At 41.1% G+C, this 26,480-nt stretch overlaps 1 protein-coding gene across 8 annotated transcripts in view; it reads left to right on the forward strand.

Annotated features, from left to right (window-relative positions):
• The window catches only part of cdh23 (cadherin-related 23), a 165,839-nt gene that overhangs the window by 69,825 nt on the left and 69,534 nt on the right, over window positions 1-26,480 (forward strand). For 6 of the 8 annotated variants that reach the window (XR_005079483.1, XM_037124921.1, XM_037124922.1 and 3 more), the window contains exons 8-12: window positions 43-171; window positions 3,310-3,388; window positions 18,743-18,855; window positions 20,616-20,804; window positions 26,135-26,284. Coding sequence is in view for 7 of the 8 variants with exons in the window: in XM_037124921.1 (XP_036980816.1) it covers window positions 43-171; window positions 3,310-3,388; window positions 18,743-18,855; window positions 20,616-20,804; window positions 26,135-26,284 (660 nt within the window). In the remaining variant the exon portion in view is untranslated. Of the gene's footprint in view, window positions 1-42; window positions 172-3,309; window positions 3,389-17,044; window positions 17,245-18,742; window positions 18,856-20,615; window positions 20,805-26,134; window positions 26,285-26,480 lie in introns of those variants that run through there. The other 2 variants (XM_037124925.1, XM_037124926.1) reach the window with 2 other exon arrangements.

A 26,480-nucleotide genomic window follows, 5' to 3' on the forward strand; every position in this document is an offset into this window, starting at 1 on the left:
ATCCATGTGCATATACTTAACTTCTGTTTTTATTTCTATCAGGATCAAGACAAATTGAGACCCCTGTCCCGGCTTGCCAACTTAGCTATCAGCATCACTGATGTCCAGGATATGGACCCTATTTTCACCAATCTGCCCTACAGTACCAACATAGAGGAGGACATTCCCCTGGTCAGTGGTACAGTCCCAACTGGCATCACACTGCTTGTATCCTATTCATGCAGCTTTTATGTGAAATCCTGTGATCTGTCTTTCCCTCCCATCCTTCTCTGTTGCCAACATATTCCACTTATCTTTCACAGCATCGCTCATCCGCAGCTCCTCCCGTCCCAAGTTCATCCTCCTCTTTGATTATTCAGGAGGTGCTTGGAACAGGTGCAAGAGAAATATGGTTAAAAATCGGAGTTATTATTGGGGCAGGATGACTCACCTCTCATCCTCACTCCTGAGCCAGCCTCCCCCAAAAACCCGCACAGACCCAAACTCAGCCCCTGAGGCTCCTACATACAGCACTGCAGGTGTTTGAGACTGTAATTACTGTGGGAGATTTACAGTCCAGCTTCAGGGATGGGGGGCCTCTAGCAAAGGTCACAGGGGCCCTAGGATTTATCTCACCATGTGCTACACGTGTGTGAGGTATGAAGCCCGTGTGTTGTATGAAGCACTAAGCAATGGAGTCTCACCATTGACCTTACCTTTGTCTTTATTGGGCGTAGGTTTGGAACGGGTATCTAATACACTGAGTGTCTGTTTCCCTGTACACCATTATGTTCACTCCCCTGACTCAGCCCTCTAAACTCAGTTCCCAGGTGGCTAATGGTCCGGCTATTGATGTTTCCACTCGTAGAGAGGGAATTACACACAGGGGCATAATACTGTCCGTCCTTTTATCTGTTCTCTCTCTCTCTCTCTCTCTCTCTCTCTCTCTCTCTCTCTCTCTCTCTCTCTCTCTCTCTCTCTCTCTCTCTCTCTCTCTCTGTCTCTCTCGGCTCTTCTTCTCTCACCTTTCTCCCCCAACCCAGCCACAGCACCCACCCGCACATTTCTCGTCCCCAGCCTGCACGCGCTGTAGTAGAAATGTCAAGTGCTACATTTGCATGCATATTAACGGGGCGTGACGGAGTCGACGCCCGGTGTCTCCCCAACTCTCTGATTCATCAACTGTCACCAGGAAGGTCACAACAGGATAAAGAGGAGGGGGGAGGTGTGAGAGGGGTGCAAAGAGAATGCCGGGGTGAAATGGAAAAAAGGTGAGTTAAAAGAGTTAAAAAGACAGTATTACGTTGGATCACTAAGTTGACATTGGTGAGTGGATTCCAGATTTCTCACAGCAGCTGAGCAGCATTAAGCCTCAGTAATTCTGCCTCCAAGTGTTGTAGCTCTTGCCTCTAACAGTAGGGGGCAGTGTATAATCCTATTACCGCAACTTTGGAGGAGGAGGTCACGGCAGGCGTGCAAACCAAAATCTGTTAGCGAGCCCCTTTGACCCCACGACAGACACAGACAGGATAACAACAGTGCTTAAAGTGAGACAAATACAGGCCAACAGTGCCACCGCTCTTGTACACCGACACACGCACACTTCCGATGCACTCATGTACGACTCTAACAGGCATGTGTCATTTCCATTAGGCAGTGTTGGGTGGTGATAAGCCGAGGGCGTACAGTGACAGAACGAGTGTCAACTGTTCTCAAGGCCCGTGACATTTACACGTAAAGGGAAATCAAACTTGGATCCCTGTCATAGGTCATTTCTCGGAGGTGTGGGTGCACACGCACTCACACACATACAACACAACCTCCCCTCTATTTCTGCCTCTGTCTCCCTCAGTTCCTGTTTGTTTCTCTGTGTCTGTCTTTCTCTTTTTCTCCAGCCAATCAACCCGTCATCCGTGGAAAACTTTGACAAAGGAGTTGAGGAAAATATTTTTTTTTCAGACGAAATCACAGGGCAGCGTTTTCAGCAGTTATAGCTCTGAATCCACGCTGCTTGGACTGACGTTTAAGCCCCTTCTAGGACAAACACAATTTGGCTGTCAAATCAATGAGGAGAAAAGGAGAAAAGGAGAATGGGCTGGGGGGTAATGCACTGTGTAGCTAGAAATGAAAGGATGACTAGGGGGAGAGGGGGTTTGAGTATGAGTACTGGTGGTACTGTGCGTGCCTGCGTGCGTGCATGTGTGTGTGTGTGTGTTTGCAGGAGGGGGGATTGTATCTTAGACGGTTGATTGAACGTATTCCACTTGTGTGGACAGCTTGAGAATATTGCTCATATTACTTCAGCATCACTTCTTCTCCTCACCCGCTTTCTCTATCCTTTATTTCTCTTAGTCCCTAAATCTTTAGTGTGTGTGTGTGTGTGTGTGCGTGCGTGTGTGCGTGCGTGCATGCTTGCGTGCGTGTGTGTTTCCCTCTCAGCTAGTGATTGGTGTGAATCAGTCTCTCTAAAAGGCTTGTAATTGATTCTGCTGTAATTGGTCAATGACAGGAGATGCTTTGGCAGAAATGGAGCATAAACACGCCTTAGACACAATTTGCAGGATCAATGGGAGGCAGCTTGCTTGGGTGTGAGCGAGGGAGCTAAACGGGGGAAGTGAGGGAGGGAAGGCGGGTGGGAGGAGGAGAGGCGGAAGGAAATTGGAAAGTAGGGAGGGTCTCACCATCTCTCACTGCAGCACAGGGGTTTTTAAGTATCACCACCGTGTCTGATTGAGGCACGAAGGCTGAGAAAGCTCAGTGGATCAAAGACTTTTCAAACAGCTTTCTCTCTCTTTCTTTTTCTGTTTTTTTTTTCTTTTTCTTTTTTCAGCTGTCATATTGTGGTTTTGTTGGACTCACTGGTGCTGAGCATTTTAAAACATTGAAAAAATAAATTAATTCCAAAAAAGCACTCACAACACACTCATAATGAAAAACTAATTTAGTAAAAATTTGATGTTGCCGTTTGATGTTTGAAAATACTCATTCATGTTCTTCTTCATTGGATGATGCATATGAGTGGGAAATGTGTTTCTAAGTTGATGCTCCAATTACAGATTTTAATGATTCAGTGCCAGCTTGACAGCAACACATTAACACTTTCTAACAATATAATGAATTTGAAACGTATTTCTTCACATACATCAGAAGACAAAATCCATAAAGTAGAAATTTCATTGTTTAATTTGCCGGTCTCTCAAAACTGTAATACAAGTTGTCCTACCATAAAAAGTCAGATTAAAATGGAACTACTGTAGAAAAAAAATGCAACAGTGAAAGATTTACACAGTTTACACTGTTTAATTTGTGCGTGTGTGTGTGTCTCTGCAGGGATATGAAGTGCGGAAGATAACAGCCATTGACCAGGATCTCGGCCGTCCGAGAGGCATCGGCTACACCATCATCTCAGGTACGAGTCACATAATCAATCTGACATCCACAGCACAGAGAGGGGGAATCGATCACTTCTTATCATAATCCCACAGCCATTATAGACAAGTCTCATCAAGCACAACAGTCAATACGTGCAGAGAGCAGAGCCTCAGAGTTGGAGAATAGGTTTGCCCGTGAGCAATTATTAATCACAGTTTGGTGCAGTTGTGCAGAGTCAGCCGTCATTTAGTGTTATCATTCACAAGTTGGCTCGTGCCATCAAAACAGGATTACAGTTTGTCAGACTGATGAGTTTAACCTTTCGGCAGAAGAGGGTGATCTCATGTCTATCTGTTGTTGCCTACTTGTGTTGTTACAATGTTTTGTCAGATATGGCACACAAGCAATGGGGGTAAAACAAGTGTCAGGGCTAATGATCACCATATTGGGCCTCTTCCTAAGATCCATGACTTGTGTTGGTGTTACTATATCTGAGAGTTTTACTTTAAAGACGAGGGAGGAAGCTAGAGTTTGCACTGTGCTGATAAGGCTATAGCAGTGATCCTGCTTTAATACTCCTGAACTGAGTTTTCTTACCTCTGCCAAGGCTGTGATGTTTGTGCCTGCCAGTAACTTTGTCTGTCTGTCTGCCAGGAAGATATCTCCAAAACTCATGAACAGATATCTATGAAACTTGGTGGACAGATTTACCTAGGGGCAAGGAGCTCTGAGTTAGATTTTGTTGTTAGTCCATATCTGGGATTGTCACTATTAGACAGATATCTCGTCATTCAGCCTTATCTATGTAATGACGTGAAAATACAAGAATGATTCCAAATCCCTTTGGTGAGTTTGCCGAATAAGAAAATCCATTTAACTTAAACTTTTAATGACAGGGTAACAGCCCGCACACACTGTTTTACTCTCAGACTTACTTGTGTTTGGCATGTCTGCTTAATGACACTCCAGTGAGCAATCCTCATCAAACCTTTGATTGATTGGAAATTTGAACTGGCAACCTTCCAAAAGAGTTGGGCGATATCTGCCGATTTGGCATATGACGATGTCTATGGTGAAACATCATGATGGAGAGCGTTGGCGTGTCCCCTCAGTGTTATCCTAAGGCATCAGTTGCATATTAGCTTACCATTGTAGTTGCTGCTGTCTCCCACCGTTGCTCTCACATGAATCTCCAACTGCCTCACCCTGCAGAGGACACTATCTCCCGTTACCACCAACATGCATCCCTGTGTCAGGTTTAGACGCATCCTCGTCTCTGCACCATGTCCTTAACATAGCTTTGTTCAGCCTCATAAGCATAAAACAGTGTTGGACAACTAGCTAAGGAAGCTAAGCTAAGAAAACTGTGTATAAAAGCGGCATAACTGAGAGAAACAGCGGCCTGCGGGAAAAGAAACACTGCTGCCACAAATTTAATCGAGTGTCTTGGGTTTGCCTAACTGAGATGGCTTGATAAGGAAATAATAAACGGGACATGGAGACGCAATGTTAGTGCACTGAGCAGCAACATACTTCTTTTCATTTACCCACATATCGCAAACAACTACAACTCTTGCCCTGTGGCATTTCTGAGGGGACATGCCGATTAATTGTGCTCCCGTGGGCAACCTTTTAAATCACAACGTTACAAGCAGTTACAGGCAACAATTAGCAAAGAAAGAGAAAGATGGACTAACTGTGAAAGAAGACACTCAGTGTGTTTACATGACACTCAAGAAAACCAAATTACTGGGTTAGTCTGACTATGATCAGATTTTAAGATGCATCTACACCTTAGTCTGACTAAAACTGGACTGGATCGGCATTACTCTTGCATGTATATGTTCCATCAGACTGTGTGTCTAGTTTGTGTAATTATCATGTACACCATATATGAAAAGTACAAAGATGTAGCTTCGTCTTGCTCTTCGTACATCATCTTTCTCGAATGCCGAGGCAGAGTTTGTTGTTGCTGGTGGTGTCCAGAGTTCAGCCGGAGGATGCTCTCTTACCACTAGTTGAAATGGGTACAGCGCCACCCATCGTACCGGAGTATGACATACTTCGGCCAACAATTCAATTTTCTCACCGGCATGTATACTCGGACAACTGCAGCTGTCTGATTGAGTAGCATAGTCGAACTATGGCTGTAATCCTACTGAGCTGTGCATGTAAACATTTACATGCACAGCTCAGTAGGATTACAGCCACTGACTGATTTTACCTGCAGTGTGATGATGTAATTATACACATTAAGTCAATACTCAGATTAATGCAATTGTCATGTTAACACCATAACAAGGTTATCTTAGTCACAGTAAGTTAGTAATGGGGTAAGCAGAAATCAGCACCACTCAATAATAATAAGCAGTCTTCCACATCACTCCTGCTACATCATCTACAGTATGTAGCATCATCTTTTGGTTTCTTATTTAGGCACACAAAGGTCAACAGATAAAATGAATGCAAAGTCAGTCTTTCTGTTTTCCTTCTTTTGTATTTTGTATGTAACAAACTATCACGTAACAGATGTAATTCATTTTTAAGATTTTGGATATGAGTGCTATAAGAAAATAACCTCTCATTGATCTGATATTTACTTATTTAATCTAAATGTCCTGTTTTGTCTTACAAAACAGTATGTTTTCCTGTAAGAGATTCTGTAAGATGAAGCCCTCTATTCTTCTTACCACTCTTGCTTCCATATTCCCATTACGATAAATGAAACAAATACTTTTGACTTTGCGGTCCCTGTACTGATGTAATGTTGCTTTAATATCCCCACAGGGTGTTTATTTTCACCACAATCAACGTTTCAATCCCAAAGGACGAGCAATCCTTCTAAGATCCTTTAGGTCTGAAACATTGATGTGTGTGGTGAAAATAAACACCAGTTGGGAGGATTACAGCCGTGTGTGGACCGTGTCCTTTAAACTCTGTGTGCCCCCTGTCGAGCCCAGGATGGTCAGGATGGAAAGACATCAGTGCCTCCAGTATTGCCAGCTGGCTGATAAGGGCTGGCCCTGCTTGATAAACCTGGCGCAGCATGGGAATTTTTGGGTGATGAAGATATTCATTGTTCTGCCATCTGCTGAGTCACTGCCTGACCTCACAGCTGAACAAGGGAATTTGACCCCTGTGTGTGTGTGCATGCATGAGAGCATGAGTGCGCAGTTCTATGTATTATTTGTGAGCGTGCTTTAAAGCATGTGTGCACAGTCCACAGCCAAGCCCACTTCTCCATGGAGCTCGCCACAAACACTCGGCTCCCATTCAGTGCACACACCTACTCAGTCTTACTTACCGTCTGCTGCCACATGTTGTATTATTGTGTGTGTGTTGTGTTTGTTGCAAAGTTGAAGGGCTGAGTTAAGCTCCAGAGGAGAAGAGCATTAAAAAGACATTAATTAGGTGGTGCGATGTATTCCCAGTCGTTGCAAAATCAAGAGTTATAGCACCGCACTAAGCCCTTATGGAGATGGAGCCTGTAGGCTTGATAAAATCATTATAACTTTGATAGATAATGGAAGTTGAAGGGTGAAGCAGTGCCAGGAGATAAAGGTGTGAGGGTAAGGTTGTCAGATGATGCATGTGTGTGGGGGGGGTTTGTGTGCGTGTGCTTGTACATGTGTGCTTGCGCATATGTCTCTGTCTATCCAGACTTGTGTGCCCTGCTGCAGTCAGATTAGTGTGAGGGCGTGCTTGTTTGCAGACTTTAGTGCGACTCGGCACAACGCCTCCCTTGCCTTCCCGCTCCTCGCCCCGAGTGTCCTCAGAGAGTGTGGCTCACTCCTGCGGGACTCGTCTCATTAGTTCAGTAATTAAGATAAACGAGGTTTTAATTGCAGCTGTGATTTATGCTAATGATTGTGGGACTCAAGATGAGGATTTCCTCTCCCTCCTCCAATCAGAGGGCGAATCTGGGATTTGATGTGTGATAGCATCACAGCAGCTCTCTGCCGCCAACGTTGCGGTTGTTATTGTTTGTTATGATGGTGGAGATTCAGGGGGGCAGTGCTGATGGTAAATCCCTGGTCTGCAGGGTATGATGTATCCCTCTGACCTACTGGTCTCAATATACATGTTTCAAAAGCTCTAACCAAAGCTCACTCCGATTGAACTGATACTTTTGTTGGCTTTTCGATTGTATTTTCTGACCCAAAATGCTCTAACAATAACAAATACTCCTACCCAGCCTTTATAATTAAAATAAGATTTTATTGCATGCTCTTAGTGGTTGTTGCCCTAAACAAACACACATTGGCGAAGTGATATTGATTTATCATCATTGCAAATGCTGCTATAATTGCTGCCTTTATTTCCTCTATTTTACATGAAACTGTGATATCCAAGTGTGAACGTAATACTTAATGATGTAGACCCCTGCTAGCCTCAATTGCGAAAGAACAGCTAAAAAGCAACATTTACCATGTGATGTGTTTGCAATACCATTTAAACAAACAAGATAAAAAAAATAATAGTTTCTTCAGTTCTAATCCAGCAGTAATCATGTTAGCACGCCTTGGATTGCTGTGAGGCATGCTGGTCTGAAATTAAATCATGGGTCTGAGAGATTTTTGTGATGAATGAATTTGTAATTTCTGGGATGTCTTTTTATTTGCAAAAGCTGTGTAGAGTTACTGATAAATCTTTATTGATCGGACAGAAGTTACTCTGGCAATAATCATTATCACCCAGCTCTCTCCTGTACTGCTAATGTTCAGAAAAATATTTGATGTGATAAAATCCCAATGCACTTCCTCTGATGAAAAACTCCCCTAAAACAACTCCACGTTTTCTGTGTAACATAAATGGGATCTGAGTCCCTCTAATTTGGCCAGTGGCAATATTATATCAAATGATTCGTTTTACTCTTGCTCTTTGTGTTCTAAATGGGCATTTTAGTCCTGTTTAAAAAAGTTAATTTGTTTGAGGCTCATACTGGTAATTGGCCCATTAAAGATGCAGGGAGGATAGTAGAGGAACTCACAAGGTGTTCAGGTATCTCTTTTGAGTAACAGGGAATCAAATATCTACTTGCTCATTCATGTTTCACTGGTTGCTATGACTCCAGTCACTGTCGGGAATATTAGATGTCCTTTTCGCTGTAACAGTTCTGGTCTTACACCTGCATGATCTCCAGTGTGACCTCAGTTGTTTAACAGAGTACAGAGGCTGAAATACACGTGCGTGGATAAAAGGCTGTACATGTTCATTTTTGAAAGACAAAAATAATAATTTGCATTTTGTATACTTTGATGGTGAAAGCTTTATTTTGTCATTGTCATCAGTATGATTAGGTTTCATACACTATTTGTCATAGTCAGACTATTAACAGTTTGATACAAACTTGACTGGTACAAAGGTTAGATCAGGTGTGCAGCTGTTCAGGGATATATTTTTACCAAAGCTAACTGCATAAAAAGCTTTAATAACAAACAGTCACAAAGTGTCATCCAATATCTGCTTTAAAACCCGCCCTGAGGATGAGCAAGGCAGGATCACAGACAGCCAAGGTCAGTCTCACTCACAGAATGTGTTCATGCGTACTTACATGGACAGGCATCTCCCCTTCCCTCACACAGATTCAAACAGAGGGAGAGAGGAAGAAGGACAAAGAGTAGCTCAAAATAAAGTATTATTCTCAAGAAACATGAAAATACTCCATGTTTGGCCCAATGGATGTAACCTTTACCTCTTTAAAATGAGATTGTCTATCTGTGATTCTTCCAGAGACTTAGAGGCCAACAAGTATTGTCCAAGAGTGTTGCTGTCTGTTAGGATAAGAGTTAAGCCCTTGTGTAAAGTTTGTGTAGCCTTTCCATGTGCTGTAATGATAGTGTAAGAACAAGCAGAACAAAAATCAGCCTAGCGAATGAAAGGACATCCCCCAAGCCTTTCATATCAGCCTGTTGTTTATCTGTGTGTGCTTGTTTCTATCTCTTTTGTCACACGCAAGCACAACTAATCCCATCTTAAGCCCTTTTCCATCTCTACCCTTTTCTTTCCTTTTGGACGATTCTTCCTGTCTCGTTGCATCGTCTCAATGTTGGTGAACTGCAGCAAAGAAATTGTCACAATGCCAGCAAACTCCTAGTTCCCTCATTCTCTTGCCTGACTGCATTGGATTTTAATTTGCAGCAACCCAAGCAGAATAATTGTCTAAATTGATAAAAGATGATAACTCAATTTTTCTATTTGACAAAAACTCATATACTATTTTGAAGTTTGTCGGTGGCTGTAGAGACCATATATTGCACTGACACAGTGTAGCCACAGGCATGCACTGACCTCTGTGGCCTTTGTCTGGGCAGCATGTGAACACCTGTCTGCCCAGTGACGTGGGTGTGAGGGAGACAACTGGCCTCGTCTTTCAGCCTTCCTCTAACATACAGGTCAGACAGGTATGGCCACACCATTTCCCGCTTGGACAGACTGATGGGTAGTAAAGGCGATTATTTCCCCTTGTCTGCCTTTCCAAACGTATCTCTATCCTTCAGTGCTGCTACACCCCGATGCTCTGATTCCTTACTACCTAACTCATATCAGCAGTCATGCTATAATATGGACAAGACTAATACCTGTTATTCTATGGGGAGCTCTTATTGTGACTGCTGTGTCACTGGGATTTCTCTGGGTTTTCAATTAGACGCTCTGAGGCTCTCCGCAGCCTGTTGCCATGTAATCTCTTAGAGAAGGCAGATAGTCTGCGGGACACTGATCACAGCACAATCCAAAGCAAAGTTGATTCCAACAGGGCATATGTGTTCACATTCAAGGACACACAAGTATAGATCTCACTGGGCCATGATATACTGTAGGTCTTACAAAGTATGTTTCCTTATTTGATCTCTTCCATCCCTTTTCCTATCCTTTATACTTAAGTAAAGGTTAGGGACACTTTCTGTGGGGCAATTTTGAGATAAAGCAAAACATTTATATAACATTATTAGCAGAACAAGAAGAATGTATTTTGATGCAGAGATGTCTACTGAAGTTAGCATTCTAAACCAGCAAGCCTTGGTCCATCCAGTCACATAATAAAACTGTAGCTCAACAAGTGATAGTCAGTTTTAGCTAAGAGATGAATGTGTTGGGCAAGTTTATTTAGTAAATAAGTAAATTTTGGTTCTGTGCTGTGTCTTCTCCTCCTGGAGTCACAGTCCTGATTGGAGCACTGTAAATCACCTCTGTACTGTATCTGCAGTTCCAAATCTGGAATCCATCAGTCCCAAAGGCTGCACTCAGTTCCAGTCTGGTGTCATATCCCAGTCATGTTCACTGGGATATGGCTGAGCCCAGACTCCCCTTGAGGTTGGGATGTGGCCGCTAATGGTGCTATTTAGCTCCAGGGCTGACTGAGCTACTTGCTAATGGCAGCTAGTCGCTGTAGTTAAAGACAGCTGCAGCAAAGAGTACGGAGAGCAGCAGTTAGCTGGTTGTTGTCCTCTCAAGCAAGTTTTCTTTGTAACATTTCATCTTTAGAATATATATTTCAGCTTTATCTGTTGATGTTAGAGGTTCTCCTTTATTTTCATTTATCTGTAGGATAAAGGGGATCCTGCTGGCCTTGAAAAATGTTATTCTAAGCTATCTGCTTCTGAACAAGCACATTTCCAGATGTCAAACCCAATTTCCTCAGCTGCTGTCTTCCAGCCAGCTGTTGTTTTGTACAGACTGTGCAGAAATATATTTTGTGTCATCTAGAAAACCAGAAAAAAATATCATATAGGAGGGTAAATCCAGAATACTGTAGTCTACTCTTAGAGACGCATGCTCCCTCCCTCTCTCTCTCTCTCTCTCTCTCTCTCTCTCTCTCTCTCTCTCTCTCTCTCACACACACACACACACACACTCACACACAAAGGGAAGCGATAAGACTACACTGCAAGCACAATGCTCTGCTGAAAAGAGAAACACCTCGAGCTGACAGATCAAAGCCAGCGATCAATAGCTCTGGGTTTGATTATTTTCCATGAGACCTGAAGACTGTGGATCGATAGTTTCGTCTGTGACCAGGTTGAGAATCAGTTGAGCCTTTACTGTCACATGTGGACCAGAAATCAATAGAGGAAGCAGTCAGGAATCTGTAGTACAGTTACCTCTAAGTAAGTACCATAATAAGTGGAGCATTACTCAGAGAGAAGAGGTTAGATAACCTGCATGCTTACAATAATTTCAAGAGGTTCTGAGGTACATGCGTATATTGACATACAATATACTGAGAAATATCATGTAACATATCAAAAATACATTTGAATAAATAAAGGGAGACCACATATATTTGGCAGTACATGACAATATGGTATAATTTTGCTTCATGAAGATATCAGTAAATATAATAGTCGTACACTTATTAATGCATTGGTAATATGTTCTGATTTGTATTTATGTTAAACTTGACTTGCTAGATTACATGTTCATGTCTTGTTGATATATGGTAATATTCTTTCACAATATATGAAAAATGGCAATAATTGGCTTGTCAGCAGAGAAGAACTTATTGTATATATTCATTTAAACATTGTAAGTACTTTATTAGATATATTTCAATAACAATTGCCACTTAATTCAAGCTTGTGTCAACTCTTTATATCAGTGTTATATGTTATTACAAGTTTGAAATAACACTATTTAATTAACATCAATAGTGATTTTAAAAAAATCAAAAACAAGACAGTTACTTTTAGATCTTAATATGTAGAAAATATATCTATGATGCATAAGGGCCGGCTTGGTATCAGCTGTTTGGAATTGGGATTTGTGGGATTTGATCCTAGTTGCAGAAAAGGCAAATCTTACTAGGGATGTTTTCCAACAGTGTTGTACTGTTCATTGCCGTTACATTCCTTTGCCAGTGTTTGATAAAGCAGGCACCATTTTGTCACAAGGTTGAGGTAGCCACCCTGTTCCATTTCTCAGTCGAAATATGAGGGGCTTGATGGGCAGGAACTCCTTGGGACCAGGAGGAGGTGCTAGTAAAAGCTGAGGCACTGGGACCTCCTCAGTGAAAGTGGAAGTGCATCTGACCAGCAATGTCAACCACACAGAGTGTAATACCTGGGAACAAATGGAAGTTGCTTTCATCTGCCATGCATTGTCTCAGAATATTTGTCCTTGAACCTATTTTGAAGAAAAAGTTTGGATGAAACTAGTTCATTGAGTATTCATGAAATGCAGCTTGTCTGCCAATGGCAAGACACCCACAGGGCCATTATCACTCTGCATCACACACGCGCACACACACACAAATACACATACATATGCACTGGTAGCTGTCACACGCTGAGGGGTGTGTGTCACAGATGCGCACATGAGCATGTGCACAAGCAAGTCAGGCTATGTGAGAAGCCGTAAGAAGTGAGTGTAGTTTGAAGACAATAACTGAAACCTCATCATCAACATGATTTGCCCGTAGGCGTAATCCTTAAAAGTGACACTAATTTGTGTACATTTAGCAAAGTACACAAAATCTTAGCCCCAAGACACTGAGTACTGGCTGTATGCCATATCACATTACTAGAATGTTCCAGCGCCCCCATAGTGTTGTCACAAACTAGAGAAAACAGTTGTCACTGGCTTAGTCATGGCGATTACACTTGGAGAACTCCTGCTTTGGCTGTCCTCAAAAGCTCATCGCTTGGAGAAAGTCATTGTCATCCACTTGTCACACGTCCGATTGAACTCATCAGATCAAATGCCTTATATCTCTTGTTCTCTTGGGCGATCCCCATATAATACCTACACATGTATGTTTTCCACTTCTGCGACTCACTACACTCTGTCTCTCTGTTTCTGGCCTCCCAATTTCCCCTCTCTGTCTCTGCACCCAGCCTTTTGCTCTTTGTTAGTGCAGGAGAGAATTTAAATGAGGAAGCTGTTCTCAGTAAATGAGCCTTCACTTCATTGTTCATGACACGAGAATTCAAATGTGTTTGTCAATAGATAATATTAAATCCGCACTTGTGTTTTTCTTTATGCTTTGGTAATGCTCAGATTATTCAAAGTGGCAAATTATTTGGATTACTTTTATCTTGTAATTGTACAGCGAGCTATTGAAGCCATTGCGTGCATACTACATTTGCACCACAAGGAAATAATGGCTATGCGAGTTTGTGTGTGCGTGCATGCACATGGGCGTTTATTTAGGTGTGCGTGTGAGTGCATTTGAGTGTGTACTCCACAGTAGACAAAATCGTGGCATGGTTTCTCATTTTCCAGTCCAGTACTGTCGGTAATGTGAGAGCATGGCTAATCCCCTGGAGTCTCACATCATAGAATCAAACTCTGCCAGTTAGCACCACATGCACTCTGTATCTCACACAAACACACACACTCACACACAAACTACACACACACTCTATCTACGTAAGAATTCAGAACTGAAATACCTATGCATTAACACACATGGAAAACATAAACACCAGAACTAAATATGAATATGAAAAGAGAATAGGAAGTGTGCATTTATTTGTGCTGAACTTCAGCGTATGCTTATCTGGGTGCAACCATTTTTACCCCCTGGGGGTCTAATCACAGTGTCCTGGCAGATCACTGGAGAACACTTTCTATCAGCAATTAGAAAATGAAATGATTATATTTTTTCTTCTCAGTGGCCCCCCCGAGTCACTGTGTAATTTCAGTCTGTCCCTCTGGTCAAGCTCGACACACAGAGGAGTTGAGGTGGGAGGCTGAACCAGTGAATTAGAACCTCTTTATCGGATGCATACATAGAGTAGAACCAGCAGTCTGCACACCACTTGTGTACTCTTGCAGGTGTGTGTGTGTGTGTGTGTGTGTGTGTGTGTGTGTGTGTGTGTGTGTGTGTGTGTGTGTGTGTGTGTGTGTGTGTGTGTGTGTGTGTATAAATGCCTCTCTTTACTGGGCCAGGTCAGTGCCCAGTCGCCCGGGTAAGGAGCGGCTGTCTGAGTAGATTGGCATGCTAGTCAGGCCACTGAAGCTGACAAACTAATTTAGAGGCATGATGCCCACACTGAGTAGGTCTGAGTTCCTGATGCACGTTACCGCCCACCACCAGTCATGCCTGCCCCTTCCATCCAGGCAAAAAGAGAAATGTTACTATTAATGTTGTATCCACTTATTTTCATTGGTGTAGGACTATTGGCTGTGTAAAAGATGGATGGAGCTTACAGGCCTCAAAAGTGACTCATATGCAAAGTGTCTTGAACCTGGATGTATGTAAGCTTATGACAAAATGGAGTACCTCTCACATGATTTAGTATGTCAGTGAACAGTTTCCTTGCCTGCTGATCATTTCATTAGTAAGTCCTGTATTAGTTAGTCTGTTTCTAAGCACAAAAATAACATAATTTCATTAAAAAGTTGAAACCCAGGCCATTTAGGGACAGGGAATTTTTCAAACTGACGACCTACTTCTAATATTAAAAAAGATGCATTGTTTTTTTTTCTGTACTTTTGTATATGCAATTTTTCTTTTTCAATTGTGAAAACTATGAAATAAGTAGAGAAAATGTGTTTAAGTTCATTGTTTTACATACTTAAACTCCAAGCCTCATAGGAAATGAGGAATAAGAACTGTGAAAGTCCAGAACCCTGGCCAAAGGACCAGCATCACATAATGAAACAGAATTTTTTACCATGACGAACCTTAACTGAAAAAGGTCCTCTAATTTTGACTACAACTACCAAGTGTATGTATTTAAAGTTGGTTTTATAATGTTGAATTTTGGAGTAATGCAGAAGTCAAACTGCATTCCTATTTATACTCTCTTCAGACCCGTAATAGAAAAGAAAGACAGATGTGATCAGCAGTAGTTTTTGTCCCTGTTACCTCCCTCCCTTTCTCCACCTTTTGGCCTCAATCCCGACTAATTACCCAAAGGCTCTGCTCTTTCTGCTGGCCTGCCTCCTCTACTCACCACCCACTCTGTGAGCTTTGTTCTGAAGCTTCCCTCCTCTCCATTCCAGGCTAGGTACAGGGCAATAATAGAGCAGCAAGCAGGGAGCGGGGAACACAGGCATGGGTTAATCTGTTGACCCTGGCCGTTGTGCACTGTAGACTTACCATCTGACCATGATTCTCTGGAGTCTAGACCTCAGCTATTACTATAAACTACCTGAAAGTGAGTGATTCTTAATCCCTCAAAGTGCAGCTCAAGGTTCATAGTGTGCCCTAAAGTAATGTATGAATACATGTGTATTCAGAAAACGTGACTTTTGGAGGCATATTGTTTTAATAACTGAATACATGAAGGAAAAACAACTTTTCACAAACAGTATATTGACTTTTTCATATTTATGCAAGTCAAAGAATAAGGTTTACAATTAGACACATTTGATACACACAGATAAGATAAGCAAATAATACAATACATAAAGTAGTGATGAAATCAAATAGAAAATATACTCAGATAAATAGACAATAGAGAAGGGATGCTATATGATAATAGATTAATTCAAGGGAATCATGTGTTAAAGGAAAAACTATGTTTAAATACGTGTTCTTCTGTGTTATATAAAATTTCTGTCAGTCATGTTTTACACGTCGCATTTTGATCTGTTGTGATTTTGTACAGCTTCTACCTTGGCCAGTTCTCTCTTGTGGTAGTCTTTTTTTTCTTCAGTGGGATTTGCTGGTAAAGTAAAGGTAAAATAAAATGAATCCAAATGTTGCATGTACTTCATTTTCAAAGAGACTTTTTGAAATAAAATTGTTGTACATTTCCCTCATATAAAGATAGAAGCAAACTACTTATTTGGTCAGGCACACAAAGCTGTGAAGGCCAAGCCAGTTAATGAGCTAAAGAGAGCTCTCAGAGGGAGGGATGTTATCTTTGCAGAGAAGCTTGCCATTTTGGATTTAGAACATTTCAGTCTAGTTGTGCCTTTTTCTTTGAACATATGGTCAGTTCACCACAAACCTCCTCATATGAAATAATCTGAATAACTAGAGTGAACCAAAGTTGGACGACATCATTTTTGTCTTCCACATCTTAATTTTTTAATGTAACACTTAAAGATTACCCTTTTAAACATGTAGTATTAAAACATTACTGGTTTAATGATGATATGTGTAATCAGTGCGAACAACAGATCAATGGTAAAAATGTATTCGAAATGAATCCACCAAAGTCAGATAGACAGATGAAAACGGTCTTAGAAACTGACTAACAAATAAGTGTAGAGGCAATACCAGCAGTAAAGTAATGTTTTAAGTGCTTTGTTCCACTGCTTGTAGTGTGGGCAAAAATATACAGTATCACACACTTAAGTAATCTTTTGACATTGTATATATTATCAGATTTTTCACATGTATTTTAAGGTTTTCTTGAAAAAAATTAAAAGTACTTAAAAGCACTCTCCTTAGAGATTTAGCCACTGGTTTCAACACGACAGCTTGGTATACATGATGTACAGTACAAATTCACACATTTTATTGATTCTTACATGTACAGGGAATGATTTCACTGAGCATGTTTGCTCTTCTTTCCTCCAGAGATCATCCTGTTAAACATGTGGTATGTGGCAGCACAGAGGAGCGGCTGTGCTGTCAGCTGATCTGTATTAACAAGGCATAGATTAATCAGAGCCAGGTGGACTTGATTGAGCTTCTGATAACATTCACATGTGTGAACTCTCACTATGGAAAGACTTCTTCAGGTCTTATTAAACTCATGGGCAGGCACAAAAAAAATCACAATGAATTGTGAGATTTTTTTCTGGGTGGGTGGGAGATGCTGGGGCAATGCAGGAGGGAAGAAAGAGGACATCAAGTGTGGCGAGGTGAGGGCGATTGGGTGTCTTCTCGTTTGTTGTCTCCATCTGCTGGGTATAATTAGCAGGCAACAGCCACATCCACAAGACTCCTGAGAGCAAGCGAGACTGAGAGTGTCACAGAGAAGTCTAAGAGAGGTGAGAAAGCTAATGAGAAGGACTGTAATTTGAAAAGGAAGAGAGGGAATAAGAAAATATGAGAGGAGGACTCAAGTGGGTCTCAGTCTAATATTTTAACCTGTGTAACTGAAGCGAATAGAGAACACCAGGCACACTTGAACTTGTTAATGAGAACAGTGCAGCGTTCATAATTTGAAATGCCCCTCTTTGAAGGAGTGCAGAGACTATAACAAAGTTAATGCAATTCATCAGCCCATGTGAAGTGATGTAGTTCAGAGGGAATGTGCCGTGTGCTAGACAGTCACTATTTATGCAATCTTATCGTCTTGAATTTTAAAGAATTGTCTTGTATTTAGAAATTTGAGGTGGGAAGTAAGTAGTATCATCAGTCCTATAAATTATTTTTTCCAGCTTCTCAGTATAGCCCACCAAATCATCTGCAAATATTGCTACCTTCTCTTAGATTCCTCCTTTTTAATGCCGTTGACAGCTCAACACTGTCTTATTTGTTGGCCTAAAGGTTCCATAAATAAAGCAACCATACTGTATTTTCAATATCTTCAAATGGTCACTTTGGACATTAATTGCACAGATGTTGCAGAGCACACTTGGAAAATGTAACATGCTGTTGTCTGAATGTGTTACATCTCATTTAATCTTGTCAAACTTCATATGTATCTAATGTATCTTAAAATTCAAAGAAATCAGAAAGTAAGGACTTCAGTTGTTTAATTATTTAAGTCTTTTGAAGAATATACAAAAGTTTGTTAATATGTAATGATATGATGAAATATTTGTAAATGGTTTGTAATGTGATATTACATCCTAGATTATATCCATGGTGGCTTGCTAGTCTTCTTCTTCACTGCCTCTCCAGTATATCACATTGGTATAGCTCCACTGATCAACTAAGCAGATGAGTGTGACCCCATTGGCAAAAATGTGTACTGTGTTGTCTGAGTACTTGTACATGAGAGCACATTCAGAATAGAAAACAAAACAGAGATTCATAGATCAAAGCAGTGCGCTGTAGCACTGCTAGTGATCAGAGACTCCACAGGGTTCCTCAAAGTTGCTATTCTCCCATCAAAACTTATTGAGAATGGTATTATGACATCCATACAATTGAACTGTAATTAATATACGGCACAGCTTAAATTCAGCATATGTTAACTGGCAGTAATCCTAGCGTACATTCAGTAAAGAGAATAAGAACAGGAATTTGACAAAGATATAGAAGCATTAAAAGGAGGACAGACGATGACAGATGAAAAAAGGGATGCAGGAGAGGCATGTGGTGGACTGGTTGGAGGTGGTGGGTCATCCTAAGGCAGACAAAGAGACAAAAACTGTATCCATATTGTATGAAATAGAGACATACACGAAGCTCATCCCTTCCAGAGGCTCCTCGCTGCATCCCAGGGGTTATGTTGAATTATCCACATTGCCAGTTGTGTTTGCGCCTCAGACTTTCTTATCTCCGTCTCTGCTTCTCTCTCACCTTCCTTCCGTCCAGGGAACACCAACAGTGTTTTTGCACTGGACTACATCAGTGGGTCCCTGACGGTGAATGGTCAGCTGGACAGAGAAAACCCCCTCTACTCTGCTGGATTCACTCTTACTGTCAAGGTGAGCTGAATGGGAAGCGGGTGGGAGATGGAGAGACTGTCACAGCCTAGAGGAGAAATCGAAAGTCTGTTTCACCGATGGATCAAGAGAAAGCTTTGATATTATTGTGTACTGAATCAATGGAGTGTCTGGGTTTGATGTGGTACTATAAGTGAAGTAAACACAGCCACTAGAATTAGTAAACGTTTCAAGGTCAACAGTCACTTAACACTGACTAAACACAAGATCCTGCAGTGCCATATGTGTTTACAGATGCTTTACCAATATGCCTGCGCACAGATGTGACCCTGACAATTTCAAGTACCTCTATGTAGCTTCAGTAAAGGCTTGTGATTCTATGATAATGTCGCCTCCTGAGAGGCTTGTTCAGTGTACTGCCACGGAGGACAGAAGGAGCGGAGGAGAACAAGATAAAGGAACAGGATTTAGAGTCCTCAATGCTGAGGGCTCCTTTGTTCTTCCCTCTCGTTCTTTTTTCTTTTGTTTGAAGCAGGTGCCGTTTGTGAATCCCTCCATCCCTCCGTCGAGTCTAAAGTCTATCTCACTTGGCTTTTTAGAATTTTAGTCCTGCCCTCTCACCCCACCCACGGCCTTCCCACCTTGTCCATGCCAATACGTTTTTTTTTTGTTGTCATTTTTTCTCTCCCAGTATTGTACACCAAGTGGTTCCCACAGGGCGTCAGAGGGTGCGTGAAATGGATTTCTAAGTGCTACTGAAAGTAGAAGGATTTGTGATCAAAGACCTATTTTTTTTTGTGTGTAACTGCACTGATACATTTTGGATTTTGATGGTATGTCAAATCAGTTGCACCTGCACTGCACAATAAATGGCATTGAGCGAATCTAATGGCCTCTAGCATGGCATCCATTTGCTTATATAACTGCAATTACTACTTGTAAAAGAACTGCTTTTGACAATTTTATATGAGAGACCATTGAGATACAACTGTCGCTCAGGTTAAATACAAAAAAAGATTCTGGCTTACATATTCCAGCCTCAGTCTATCTGTTTAATTGAAATCAATAATTACATAGAAGAAAAGTAGAATAAGCGAAAGTGCTGAAAACGAAAAAATGTCGCCTAGAAATGTATTTATAAGATATGGATTTTTTCCCTCTGTATTTCTCTCCTCTCTCTGCTTGTGCTTTCTTAGGTGGTGCTACTATTGATTGTGGTGTGCCATAGTAATACAACTAATTTCTCAACTTCAGGCAGCTTAGATAGTGCTGAGCGTATGGAGGTGGAGGTCAAATGATTCAGTGGCGTTGGGACGAGAGAGGCTAAACTACCCTGATTACCCAGAGACCAGCATGTTGTTCCTGCCTCTTCTCCTATTGCCCGTGACACTCCTCCATCAATAAAAGACCGCGGCTGCCCATTCCTATCTTCTTCACCTATTTTTTTTTTCATTTCAGAGGCCTCACATCTTAGATACTGAGGCAGCCAGCAACAGAGACAGTGTGTAATTGTGTCTTCTCAATGGGACTCCTTTCACCTAAATCTCATTGTGTCTACATGTGTGTGTGTGGATGTGTGCATGTACATGTGCTGGCCCTCTCTTGGCCTCACTTTGAGCCTATTTCTATGATTGCCTTGAGTCCGTCCACCTTTTGATCCAATAAATGAACAGCTGTAAATACCTGGCTGAGATTGCGTGCTGACCGCCACCATCCAAAATGACATTTTCAGTGCAATCAAATGCATCTCATGTCTCTCTCTCTTTCTCTCCATCCCCCTTTCCTCTGTTGCTGTCTGCAAGGCCACTGAGTTGAAAGATGATCGCAGTCCATCAGACGCAACAGTGATGACGACCTTTACCATCCTGCTAATTGACAAAAATGACAACGCCCCAAAGTTCAACAGCTCTGAGTATCGGGTCCGCATCACCGAACTGGCCCAGGTGGGCTTTGCCCTTCCTCTTTTCATCCAGGCGGAAGACAAGGACGAGGTGGGTAGATCACAACCTGATCACTGACAGTCACATCATTCCTAAGATTAAACTGATACTCTTATCAAGATGTGAATGGAATGACGCTAAGCTGCCTCCTTGTCAATCCATAAGTATTAATATCAGGGCCAATCCCTGCATATCTTAATGGATAATAATCACATTAAGTAACACTGATCATAATATAATCCTTTTACTGTCCTTTGTGGTTTTCTCCACCTCAGCCAGCTGGTGTTGCATTACTGTTCTCCTTTACGACTGCAAGCCTCTGCTGTGCAGCATTTTTGTTTGATTGTATGAATGTGAACAATTACTCTGGCGCACAGGTGCAGGTAACTCTGAGTTCAGACAGGAGAGCTTGGCAAAACACATGGATTTGCTGACAAATCTGCTGGCTCCTCGTTTTAAGCCAGCATTGACAATCACATTCCTCGGTTAAAATAGTAAACGTCGCAAGAAGCAGGCCATGTCAGCTGTCACTAATAACGTTAATTATAAGATTAATGACTTGACGATAGTCCGACAGCTGAACTTGTCTGTTGTCTGGTTAAAGTGCTCTCTGCAGATCGTGTGTGAATGAAGAACCTCTACAATTAAACACCACTTATAACACCACTATAGCTTCGAGTGGACCGTTTCTGTAGTTCCAACAATGTCTCCTCTAAAGCTGATCATTTCACCTCATTTTCAGGAGCCTCATTCTTCAGTTAATGTAAGATTAACTGAAGAATGATATAATATGAGGGTAACTCCATATTATATCAATAATTTGATTTATACACTTCATCGATTTGAGCCAGGAACTTCCGTACTTGGATCAAGTGGCTTGTGAAAAATCTCTGTGTCTCCTTAAGTATACTACAGATATTAGTGTGTTTCATAAATATTTAATCAGCAATAAAGGGTTCAGATTGTGATTTGGCTCAAAAACATTTGATCAGGACATCTCTGTTTGTAAACTTATTATTATTGGCCTTTGTGGGGACTGAACATATACTCCAAAAGTCTAACAACTGGCTATTATAGAAGAGATCAATAAAGAATTGATTAGTAAAGCCATCTCATTTGCAATATATTTCACTCTTGATTTGATTGGTAAAATGTAGTACAAATACAGTCAAGACATGGGAGTGGTGTGTATTTACTGTTTTCATTTCTAGTTTTAGATTTATCTTGTTTATAGATGCAGCAGCCAAAAAGCCACTCAGCCACTTTATGAAACTACTTTGAACTACTTGGATGTGTGTGTGTGTGCGCGCGTGCATGCGTGCGTGCGTGTGCATGTGTAGACTGTCAGCAGCAGTGTACAACAGCACACTTTAGCGTGTTTTAGTGTGTCCGCCACTTCCCATTAGCTGTATCTATCAACCGACTGCCGTGGCACACAGTCACACACACCCAGACACCAACACACACACACAGAACTCAACACTTTTTCACTTTACACTTGCTCTTCCACTCTGTCTCTCTCACCCTCCCTCACATGTGCAAATGCTCGCTCACACCAGCGCATTGGACTACAATTTAATTTGCTCTGGAAGAGATGGGATAGAGCATCAAATTATACCTAACGAGGAAAATCAATCACTGAGGGTGCAGATAAGCCGAAAGCTAGTCAACTCTGATTGATTCAGGCACAGCAGCCGCCAGGGTGGAATTTGACAGATAACTGCAAGTCAAGTGGATACAGAAAAAGGTAGAGAGTAAAGAGAGACAGACATATGCAAGAGGAGAGGAGAGGAGGAAAAATGGTTGAACAGAAAGTAACCTGCAATGGAGCAAAACCAGAAGTCTGAATAATTAGTGGAGCATGGAGGAGCAGCGAGAACAGCAGCCAGGAGCGGAAAAAGCACTTGAAGGAGAGATAGCAGTAGTATTTAGCAGCAAGTCTGTTTATTCATTCCAAGCATGGTGTGTTAAAATGGCGAGGCAGAGAAGAGAGTACCGTGAGTGTGTTGCTGCAAGCAGGTGGGGTGAGGACCCAGACACCTGGCATGTGATAAAGGGGTCCCTCTGTATGTTGCCACACAACATGTTATCACCATTACCAAAAGCAGCCGCTTAACTTTCCAGTATCAATAAACTGAGATTGCTAATTGGAAATCGCTATGGTAATTCTGAGAGGGTTTTAACCAAGTTCACCAAAGATGTTGCATTAGAAAGCATTCCCTCTAGACCAGTGCATTAGCAGCTCAGTTGTCATGTAAGATAACGAACCGCATCAGAATTAGCTTTGGAAAACTGGATTTTACTCAAAAATGTAAGTGCTGGAAAATTTGCCAGCACTCTACCGGTATTACACTGACACCCTGCTGCCATAGTGCCACCTATACATCCATTCAAAGAGGGAAAATCTATGAGACATTTTTTGTCTTGGAGTTTTGTATTGCTGTTTTGATCCTTTAAACCTGCCTGTCAGTGCTGATACACAAACTCATTCACAGTCCGCTACACCTGCGCTGTAATCTCACTTTTTCCAAGTGTGAGGGATTATAGGCAGACGTTTCATTTCTTAGACTATGACACAAGTGGTAGTTACCTCTCTCTGTGTCTGTCGCTGCCTTCACATCCTCTTCTGCTCGGGTTAGCATCCATAAAACTTTTGCTGCTGGAACTTGTCACTAAACTTTGTGGCAGTTGCATCTGACAGGGTGCTTTTATTGGGGGCTTCTAAAGGCAGAGGCAAATGGACGGGCAATTACATTTATGGGCAGTTTGAGGTGACATCCCTGCATATTGGATGGTCTTTTAAATAGGAGTCATCAACCACAATGGTTCTCTCAGGGATGAAAACAAAAACAAGGGGGCTATTTTAACCGCCAGCATAATGCCAATCGACCAGCGCACCCGTCTTCCTCTGTCTGCCATGATGGCTACATGATTGGCCGCCCCGCAGCTTTTTATATCAAGACAGGAGGGATGTAGAGATGTTTTCTCAGCTCACGACAGCCACGGGCTTCTGAAGGCTCTAGTGCCGTTTTGACCCTTACTTGGTTTATATTTACCCACAATGGCTTTGCACTTTGAGATTTATCTAAGAAAGACAAGTCAGAAAAAGATCAAGTTTCAAGGTACCATATTTATAGGTTATTCAGAATTGTTATATAATGAAATAACCTTGCTGTACAGACCCAACAAATAATACAGTACATTGTATTTCTAAATCAGACTTGCAATATACAGTACACTGGATCTCACACTGTCAGCTAAAGCTATCGTGAGAGATCGTCATCTACCATCCAAACTCACATGATGAATACAGCACATCATTTAAACTTTCTTCACTGGTCTGGCTAATCATCCAAGGGCCACACTATGTACAGGTCTGGTGTCAGTACATGGGGATTTACTACACATTGCACTCAAATGACCATGATGTGAAAGAGAGCAGTGCAGGCTTTATTCAGCCATTCCAAACATTTTATTGGCTGCAATCATGTCAAATTTTAAAAACAAAATCTCTTTGTAGCCCATGGAGAAATTCACCAGACTCCCTGAAGGTGAAGGTGAAGGTTTGTGTGTTGTTAAGTCTGGAGAAACTTTATAAACTTTGTGAGATGCTGTTTCTGAAAAATACTTTTTTTTTAGCCATCTTGTAAATTCAGCAATGCTGCAAGCCTTCATTAAGTTTTTCTTTCTTTGTGTAAAAAAAACAAAACAAATGTCCATTTGTCCCATATAGAGTGGGGAAGAGTGGGACAAGCATCTAGATGGCAGGTGTGAACATTAAGCATGATCAGATCACCAAAGAACCATGTTAATACCAGATATTACTGCCCTCACTAGTTTACACTAGATTTAAGTACATACACGCATAAAATATATATATATGTGTGTGTGTGTGTGTGTGTGTGTGTGTGTGTGTGTGTGTATATATATAGATATATGTATATACATACATAATATATTATGTATATAATATATTTCCTACATTCTGTTGTACATATAATTCACATTTTGTCTATTTTAAGAGAACACTGCTCATTTTTAGCCTGTTTTGTTTCTCTTTGTTATATGCTGTTTTTGTTTTGCTGTATGATGTTTTTTGCGCTGTCTTCTTTTCGTGATGCTCTGTGGGAGCACCCTAAATTTCACTGTACCTCCACAGTACAATGACAATAAAGGCTATTCTATTCTGCAATAAAGCATTTCATAGAGAAGAGGAGCACATATAATGCAGATCTAATTGTTTGTCACTGTTAACAGAGACTCCAGTCTGCAGTAGTTAATACACCTGACTGGTAAACCAGTGGGTTGTAGAGTAACACTAGGCTTCATGATCCAAAGTTTGTATATTCATATATATTTCATCTCATATTGTCATGCTTTCTCTTTCTCACTCTCTAAAGTGTGCTGTTGTACACTTGCGCTCTCTCCCTGTTAAAGGGTTTTTTCTTGGGCGAAGTTCTTCCATAACCAGTTTCCAGATGTTGCACATTGTATGATTATGTGATTAATAAAGTGTCTCCTTGTCCGAATCAAGGGTCTGAGAATCGAAGGTGTCATATACTGTCCCTGCTGATTGTACAGAGAACAGATAGATTACTAATAGATTATCCTGTTATTATAAGGATATCGAGGGATGAGGGAAGTGTTGCATAAAGATGCTGAGATAGAAAAAAAAACATCTTGCACAGAACTGATAAGAGTGAATGGAGCTTGCTTGCCTGCTGATGCTGCTCGTCAAGCCTCATGATCAGCATCATTATGGAGAACATTTATTATCAACTGTATTTTGTTTTTTTAAAAAATGACAATAAAGATGTTTGACACATGTAGTCATTCATGACATCAAAATAATAGCAAAGACAAAGACACATTTGCATTCCACGATTTCTCATATCACGCTGAAATCACCAGGCCATCAAAGGAGCAAAAGACAGTCACGTTCTTTTACATAAATAAAACATAAACACACAAATATATTTCCCTCTTAAATTTAGTTCTCTATCATATAATCAGTTTACACAGTATACTGACTTTTGACCTCTTATGATTAGTTGTTTGTGAAATTAGTGATTTTATTCTACTGTCAGTGGTGAATGAATATATATATATATATATATATATATATATATATATATATATATATATATATATATATATGTATGTGTGTAATGGTGAATATACAGTATCTGTACCTCTTATGAATTATAGCGTTGCCTGTCACTTATTCATAGAAAACTGGATAGATATACCATAGCAGAGATTTTATCATCTACATTCGTCACTGGTGCAAGAAGGTGTATATATCACTACTTGCTCTCTCACAACAACCCATTTGTCTGTGTTTCTCTCTACTCATCTCTCTCTTATCCTTCCTGTGGCAGGGGGTGAACAGCATGTTCCAGGTGTTTCTGACAGGAAACAATTCAGAGTACTTCACCATCTCCCCCACGGCAGTACAGGGGCGTGCCGACATCAGAATGAGGGTGGCCATGCCACTGGACTTCGAATACATTCGCAGTTACAGCTTCTCAGTGGGTTTGAAACTTACTACAAGTATTCTTACATGTGAGAGTGATTTTTTTGATCCTGAAAGTCTGCAGAAAATCACACAGTATCAGAAAATAAATGTAAGGCACAGATTCCTATCTAATGTGGCTGAAGAAGTGGGATGCTTACTATGTCAATATCTAACAGATTAGTTTTATAGAGAGATACAAAGTGGAATGA

This window comes from Acanthopagrus latus, chromosome 15, assembly GCF_904848185.1.
Source record: "Acanthopagrus latus isolate v.2019 chromosome 15, fAcaLat1.1, whole genome shotgun sequence".
NCBI classification, from domain to species: Eukaryota; Metazoa; Chordata; class Actinopteri; order Spariformes; family Sparidae; genus Acanthopagrus; species Acanthopagrus latus.